Source organism: Chaetura pelagica, unplaced genomic scaffold, assembly GCF_000747805.2.
Source record: "Chaetura pelagica isolate M959 unplaced genomic scaffold, ChaPel_1.0 scaffold107, whole genome shotgun sequence".
Classification (NCBI taxonomy): domain Eukaryota; kingdom Metazoa; phylum Chordata; class Aves; order Apodiformes; family Apodidae; genus Chaetura; species Chaetura pelagica.
The window spans coordinates 1600875-1609161 of NW_009953979.1; the positions used below are offsets into that span (position 1 = coordinate 1600875).

Sequence of the window (8287 nt, forward strand, 5' to 3'; positions counted from 1 at the left end):
CAGGAATACTACTGAAATCACAATAATGCTCCAAAATAAGGGAATAGCCTTTCCACTCTATTTAACAACTTCATTGTCCTATATATCTGGGAATAATTGATTGGATTAATTCACTTCTAGCATTAGGATGCAGAAATTAAACTTGGCTCTTTGTTCATCTGTTTTCCTGACAAGACGTACAGAATGGGGCTGTGGCAACACTGAAGCAGATGTGATTTAATTCTGAAAAGCATTTAACACTTACAGGCATTTTTAAATAACACACAGAAATCTTAATTCTAAAACGCCCTTCTAATCAGAAATTGCCCCCACAACTGTGAAGAACACTTTCTGATTAACCTCTTGAGCACTGACTACTCTGAATGAACACGAGTGCGTCATATACCATGAAATTTCAATTTGCAGCCTATTTCAATGTTTGTAGTTGGCTACTTTCAATTGATTTTCTCTGTCTCTCTTGTTAATTCCTTTTATTTGTTCTCAAATACTTAGGATGACCACTTTTTCCTTACTAACTTATTAAGTGTTAACTATTTGATAGTGTAAACATCCACTTCTTTTTTAGATTTAGTTTTTTCCCCAGCTACTGCCTTATGGTCACACATCATCAGCATCTAGCAAAAATGCATCTTAATGCATGTACTCAGGGAAAGATTAATAAGTACAAGGAAGTTAATTTAAAGCATCAGCCCTGAGCACTTCTGGCAAAGAGGAAAACCTAATTGCTTTTTTAAAAGCTCTGTCTAAAGGTTCAAAACCTACTAGGGCAAAATTTAATTCACATTTTTGCTCACTGCAAGCCACAGCATGTTAACATGCAGAAGAAGGATAATGTGCCATTTTCATACAAGTCACTGCAAGGAATTGGAAACACAGCTTTCCACTCCATTCTTCACATGCTTTAAGGTTTATAAGAAATGGTCTCACAAGTGTGTCTGAAGCAAAAATCTGTCAGACCCAACAAAGAGACCTTGGAGTCTCACTGAATCACTTCAACTAACACACATCTCAGAGCCAGAGTGGGATTTCTTCTGTTTTGGTAGGAAGAATGTATTCAATACGTTTTCCTTTGAAATAAAACTGGGTAGTATCAAATTAAATCTCATTTGTAATTATTTCAGATTTCAGAAGTTAAATTCATCTATTGAACAAGATCCATTTTAGAAGGCAATAAAAAGACACAATGGGTGTATCTCCTTTGTTTTGCTTTTTGTCAGTGAATTCTGATGTCCCATACAGAAGAACAAAAGGATGATATTTCAGAACCAAAGATGCTTAGTACTCAGAAGTCAAATTAGCACCAGCATACACGAGCTTGCATTGTACAGGCATAAAGCAAGGCTGATAATATTCAGCCTTTTTTTTAATCTCAGAGCAGTTGTAAATGCCTAAACATGATCCCACCAGCAAAAACTCAGAAGCAACATGATTTCAGCTGGTGAAATGCAAGAAGGGACTCAAATTCAATTCTGTTTCTATTGCAGCAGACTGTGATTCAATGCTATCAGATGAATTCAGGTATTAAATAAAATTCTTCTCCAATTATACTGGGGAGGGAGCAGAATGCAAGAAAAAGGAACAGATACAAAAATGAAGATGGCTTGAAGTACCTGGTGCTGAAATTTTGAAGGATCGCGACTGCTCACAGGGACCACGCTCCCATACACATGCAATTCCCGGACAATGGAAACGCCTCCTTTCAGCTCAGGTCTGAACGACTCCTCTGAACACTTCCGCAGTCGTAGAAGGCCAACAAGAATATCCTGCTCTGGATCTTCATAGGACAGGAAAGTCTCCCAGCCACCATTAGCCACATAATCTCTTCTAACTAATTCAATCTGGTTGAAGGAAAGAAGGGGTGGTGAATATGAAGAAGAAAAGAGAAAAGGAAAACTTATTTAAAAAATGTTAAGCAATGCATTGAAAAGACCAAAACCAATTTCATGGGTCCATAAACTATTATGACTCAGAGAAAGCATGAAGTGCTTTCTTAAAGGCCAATTTACTTCTAGATGGATTTTAGCAGCACTGTATCATAACTGCTGTTACTGCAGTAACATTAAAGAGAAAACACATAGCTACCTTAATGGAAACATATTTCTCAGTGGGACAGAACTAGTCTTCTATCCCTATTTGCCATGTGTCTTCTAAACAGCACTCAACCTCTTTACTAATTACCAATTAGTTCTTCCCAGCACTGCACGGGATCTACCTACATGAGCAACAGGAGTGGATCTCAAAGAGTTGGTGTTGAGTACTGCATTGTGTGTGCTTTACAGAATCAGTAGGAAGTCTTCTCTTACTCATTCAGATAGTCCTGAAGACACCAAAACCATACAGACAAGCACCCCAAGAACTGATCAGTAACAGCATACTATTTGCCTCAAATAATTTTTTTTATGACAGTCCATACAAAGGCAGCTCTGAAGATCACAAAACATAAAAGGGAAAAGCAAAATAAGAGCTGGCTGGCTGTAGAGAAGACAATAAGACCATGCTTGGGTAGAAGTACTTCTGTAGAGCACCTAGAGGCTATAAAGTAAGTACTGGAAAAGAGAGCAGAAATAAGGAAAAACTGTTTCTTCAGACAGTCCTGATGTACAATCACCAAGGAGCAGTTCCAGGACTCAAACTGAGACTCCTTTAGGGCAACATAGGACTTGATCAAATCTCACTCAATGCTATCTGCGTCTGTAATGTAGTAGAGTTAATTTGATGCAACCTGTAGCTGATGATGATAATGTCACATCTTTGGTGACTCAGTGAGTCACTCTCTATTTGTGTTTTGAATTCACATAGTATAGCTGGAGTCACAGAATCACAGAATGGTTTGGGAAGGGATCTTAAAGAATATCTAGTTCCAAACCCCTGCCATGGGCAAGGACACTAGGCCCACTAGACCAGCTTACTCTGTGGCCTCTTTTGGACTCACTCCAACAGCTCCATGTCCTTCTTGTGTTGGGGAACCCAGCACTGGACCCAGCAGGAGGGTCTCACCTGAGCAGAGCAGAGGGGGACAATCCCCTCCCTGGCCCTGCTGGTCACACTGCTGGGAATGCAGCCCAGGACACAGTTGGTTTCTGGGCTGCCAGTGCACATTGCAGGCTCATGGAGAGCTTCTCGTCACACAACACCCCTGAGTTGGCCACAGAGATGATGCGAGGGCTGGAGCACCTCTGCTCTAGTGATGGGCTAAGAGAGTTTGGGTTGTTCAGCAGATGTCTGTTGATATGTCAAATTCTCCAAGAACACAATTCCACTCCAGATTGTGTGTCAGAACAGCTGACTCACACTGATCCAGATCTACCATCAGGTACATGGCACCACTAGTAAAATGGAAAGGTATAGTGGGGATAAAATAAAAATAAATAAATAAATAAGAGCATGAAATCTTTAAAATACCTAGATTCTGCAGTTAATTTTATAGGTGGAAAAGCCATTAGGTTAAAGCTTACTGCTAATGTACAAAAGAAGCTGAAAATATTATTAAACGCTGCTATACTAAGAGTTCAAAATTGTAGGATTGCAGAGCTCCCGGTTTCTCTTGAAGGCAAAACAAAACAAGTAGCAAACATGGCTCCATTGCTTGTTCTCCAGCAGGATCTTGATGGCCACATCCAGTCTTAAAGCCATACTCAGACAGAAATGAAGCAAGACTACAGGAACCTTCACCAGGAGGCTTTACTTATTGCATGCATTTTTATAGCATCATAAGCATGTGCCAGGTAAGCTGATATGCTCAGAAAAGTCACTACTGGATCGAGAACTTTGTTCTCCCCATATCCCTGAGCACAGATGATATCCTAGGACCAGGATGTTCTAGGACACATAAATTCCCCTCTAGGGGTTTTGAAGGACTCACAGGTTGTACAAAGCCTTTTCCTTCTGAGATATTGGCATAAATGTGGCAAAAGCCAGCCTGAATCACCTCCTGGTTGGCTGGTGCATAGCTATGTGTGGCAGTATGCTGCAGCTCCCAGCGTCAGCCACTCATCCATAAACCATCCCATGTGCTGGGTAAGAATAACCTTCATCAGGGTGGATCACCATGTCCACAGGCAATCCTGTTCAATGTCCAACACAGTTTGTTTTAAACTAACCTTGACAAAGAAGGAGCAAACCCAGTTGCAGATTACACTCCTGACCTAGAACAGCTCCTCCCACTTTAAAAATCTGCCTTATTCCTACTAAGGCTTTATACTGAGATCATTAACTTGATATAAAACCCCCCACTTCCCAGAAGCAGCAGCTTCTATGCCTTACACTTTCTGCTTTAACACTAATATAGGTTTATACCCATAACAGAGCTGTCATTGTCCCTCGCCTTTCAAAAAACTGTCAATCCAGCATCTCTTCACAGCAACAACTCAATGGAGCATTTTTAAGGCTATTACGTAGCACTATGCAGCCTTAACCATTCTGAGAGCAAACAAATACCTTCTGCTGCTATGGAGAAATGCCACTCACTCAATGCTATCTGCGTCTGTAATGTAGTAGAGTTAATTTGATGCAACCTGTAGCTGATGATGATAATGTCACATCTTTGGTGACTCAGTGAGTCACTCTCTATTTGTGTTTTGAATTCACATAGTATAGCTGGAGTCACAGAATCACAGAATGGTTTGGGAAGGGATCTTAAAGAATATCTAGTTCCAAACCCCTGCCATGGGCAAGGACACTAGGCCCACTAGACCAGCTTACTCTGTGGCCTCTTTTGGACTCACTCCAACAGCTCCATGTCCTTCTTGTGTTGGGGAACCCAGCACTGGACCCAGCAGGAGGGTCTCACCTGAGCAGAGCAGAGGGGGACAATCCCCTCCCTGGCCCTGCTGGTCACACTGCTGGGAATGCAGCCCAGGACACAGTTGGTTTCTGGGCTGCCAGTGCACATTGCAGGCTCATGGAGAGCTTCTCGTCACACAACACCCCTGAGTTGGCCACAGAGATGATGCGAGGGCTGGAGCACCTCTGCTCTAGTGATGGGCTAAGAGAGTTTGGGTTGTTCAGCAGATGTCTGTTGATATGTCAAATTCTCCAAGAACACAATTCCACTCCAGATTGTGTGTCAGAACAGCTGACTCACACTGATCCAGATCTACCATCAGGTACATGGCACCACTAGTAAAATGGAAAGGTATAGTGGGGATAAAATAAAAATAAATAAATAAATAAGAGCATGAAATCTTTAAAATACCTAGATTCTGCAGTTAATTTTATAGGTGGAAAAGCCATTAGGTTAAAGCTTACTGCTAATGTACAAAAGAAGCTGAAAATATTATTAAACGCTGCTATACTAAGAGTTCAAAATTGTAGGATTGCAGAGCTCCCGGTTTCTCTTGAAGGCAAAACAAAACAAGTAGCAAACATGGCTCCATTGCTTGTTCTCCAGCAGGATCTTGATGGCCACATCCAGTCTTAAAGCCATACTCAGACAGAAATGAAGCAAGACTACAGGAACCTTCACCAGGAGGCTTTACTTATTGCATGCATTTTTATAGCATCATAAGCATGTGCCAGGTAAGCTGATATGCTCAGAAAAGTCACTACTGGATCGAGAACTTTGTTCTCCCCATATCCCTGAGCACAGATGATATCCTAGGACCAGGATGTTCTAGGACACATAAATTCCCCTCTAGGGGTTTTGAAGGACTCACAGGTTGTACAAAGCCTTTTCCTTCTGAGATATTGGCATAAATGTGGCAAAAGCCAGCCTGAATCACCTCCTGGTTGGCTGGTGCATAGCTATGTGTGGCAGTATGCTGCAGCTCCCAGCGTCAGCCACTCATCCATAAACCATCCCATGTGCTGGGTAAGAATAACCTTCATCAGGGTGGATCACCATGTCCACAGGCAATCCTGTTCAATGTCCAACACAGTTTGTTTTAAACTAACCTTGACAAAGAAGGAGCAAACCCAGTTGCAGATTACACTCCTGACCTAGAACAGCTCCTCCCACTTTAAAAATCTGCCTTATTCCTACTAAGGCTTTATACTGAGATCATTAACTTGATATAAAACCCCCCACTTCCCAGAAGCAGCAGCTTCTATGCCTTACACTTTCTGCTTTAACACTAATATAGGTTTATACCCATAACAGAGCTGTCATTGTCCCTCGCCTTTCAAAAAACTGTCAATCCAGCATCTCTTCACAGCAACAACTCAATGGAGCATTTTTAAGGCTATTACGTAGCACTATGCAGCCTTAACCATTCTGAGAGCAAACAAATACCTTCTGCTGCTATGGAGAAATGCCACTAATTGAAAAGGCAGCTTAGAGACAGCTCTGGAAATAACCAGCTACAGGCAAGTAATCTACTTCGAATTGATTCAGAAAAATCCCCACACTTTTAAAAGCAGACACACCATCGCCATTATAAAAAGAAACAGCCTACTGATCCTTAACAGCAAGAAGTTGCATAAAGTGTAACAAATTACAGCAAGTGATTAACTTCTTTTAGATATGACATGATAGCCTCCCTTATCAAGAGGATGCGCTGTTTACTTATGAAGCCAAGAAAACATCATACCTTGTCATTAGTCTAAAGCACATGAAAAATTATACCATCTTCAGAAGATTCCTCTTGCTTGCTGTCATGATAAATTTTGCTAAGACTACAAAATGACATCCTCCTGTCACTCAGATAGATGAGTTTAACAAAGGGAATTTTCAACATAACGTTGCTTTGAAAGCCCTGTGATAAGCTATTTGCTAACTACTCAAGAAATCTACAATTTAAATTAGATTAGCACTGCTGACAACAGACATCTTTGGAAGATCATTTGTGAAGTGACCACAGATTTGGTAACAGAAGCAGAGCACAAAGGCTGCTTGGCCTATGTACAAACAAGTCTGCACAGCCTCAGTTCTTGCAGAAATCTGGTAAGAACAAAATTATTTGAGATTGCTATAAATCTCCATACTGGATTTCTGCTAGGCTGGATGGGAAGTATTGCACTCCATCTGAATTCACACAGTAGCAGAAGAAAAACAGACTATGGCTCCTAGTAATCTCCGGTTTGTAAAGTAAGAACACCTTTCAGATGCTAAATGCAGGAGAATACTCATGCTACTTAACTTCTGGCACCAAACTCAGAGCCTCTTGGAAGCCTAAATCATCAGTGGCGATTCCAAAGCACAACTAAGATGACCTTTGTCAGGACCCTCTGTGCTGAGACAGAAAACCTAGCCCCACTTTAGTAGCTCAGTGGCTCTATGCTCATTGCCCAGGAGAGAGCTATAGAATTGTCATTCAGATTCAGCTTTCTACCTGGAGGTGGCAATATGTTCTGCCTGGCACAAAGAATTCTTGTTTGAAAGTCAAGGAGATACATGATGGAGAAACTGTACAATCATTCAGTCCTTCTTTAGCCCTACAATCATCAGTACTTCTTTAATGTCAGCAAAGGAAGAGGAAGAGAATAATTCCAGGATATTATTTGTTAGCCACAGCACAGATGTGTACTAAGATGGATCCAACCCCCTGTGATCTTAAGACAGCTCATCTCCTTGGGTGCCATACATGGCCATAGACCTCCTGACAACTTTCCAAAAGGATTGATACTAACCTGTAACTACAGTGAACTGCAGGATTAGTGTCCTAAATGTTAAGCAGTGCACATTTTCCTTTCTGTAGAATAAGCAGAGCAATCTTTTCGTGGACTATTTTAGGAGGGAAAAGGACAACATGTGTCATATGCTAAATGGATCTATTGACCTATAAATATATATATAAATGTGCAGAATTGTATTTATATGTATATTATTTGCCTATACAAACATGTACATTCACAAAAAAGGCTGTAAATTCATCTTGCTAAACATTCACTCCTGTTCAGCACGCCCTCACTGTGGTTTTAGCATTTTTGAAATCCAAAATGGTGATGAGAGAATAAGGAAGGCTAAGAAGCAGTAGAAAAGAGCTGCTTATTTTGTGGTAGTGGTGCAAACACTAAAATAACTGCTGGCTGTAGTCAGTTTATTGAGCATGGTGGTCCATAAATTTCAACATGTGACTGTGCTCAAACAAAAGACACCCAAAGCTGCTGTGAAAGTAAATGGAAAATTTGATCCAGCTACAAAGGCAAACCACAGGATTGGATGTGCAACAAATGGGTCCCAACGCCTCCACACCAAACAGAGATAACAAATTGTGTCTGAAACAAGCTTCTAAAAAAAAGGAAAAAAAAAAAAAAAAAAAAAGACGAATCTTACCTGATATGGTCTCACTTTATGGTGAATTTCTTGGATGCCAACCTCTCTGGTCCTTACATCACGACACTAGGGAAA

General features: G+C 40.9%; 1 protein-coding gene across 1 annotated transcript in view; it reads right to left on the reverse strand.

The window, feature by feature from the left end:
* The window catches only part of ELP3 (elongator acetyltransferase complex subunit 3), a 96874-nt gene that overhangs the window by 23754 nt on the left and 64833 nt on the right, over window positions 1–8287 (reverse strand). Inside the window, exons 12-13 of the mRNA XM_010002183.1 lie at window positions 8213–8278; window positions 1611–1838 (exon numbers count right to left, since the gene is read on the reverse strand). Of these exons, the coding sequence (XP_010000485.1) occupies window positions 1611–1838; window positions 8213–8278 (294 nt within the window). The remainder of the gene's footprint in view (window positions 1–1610; window positions 1839–8212; window positions 8279–8287) is intronic.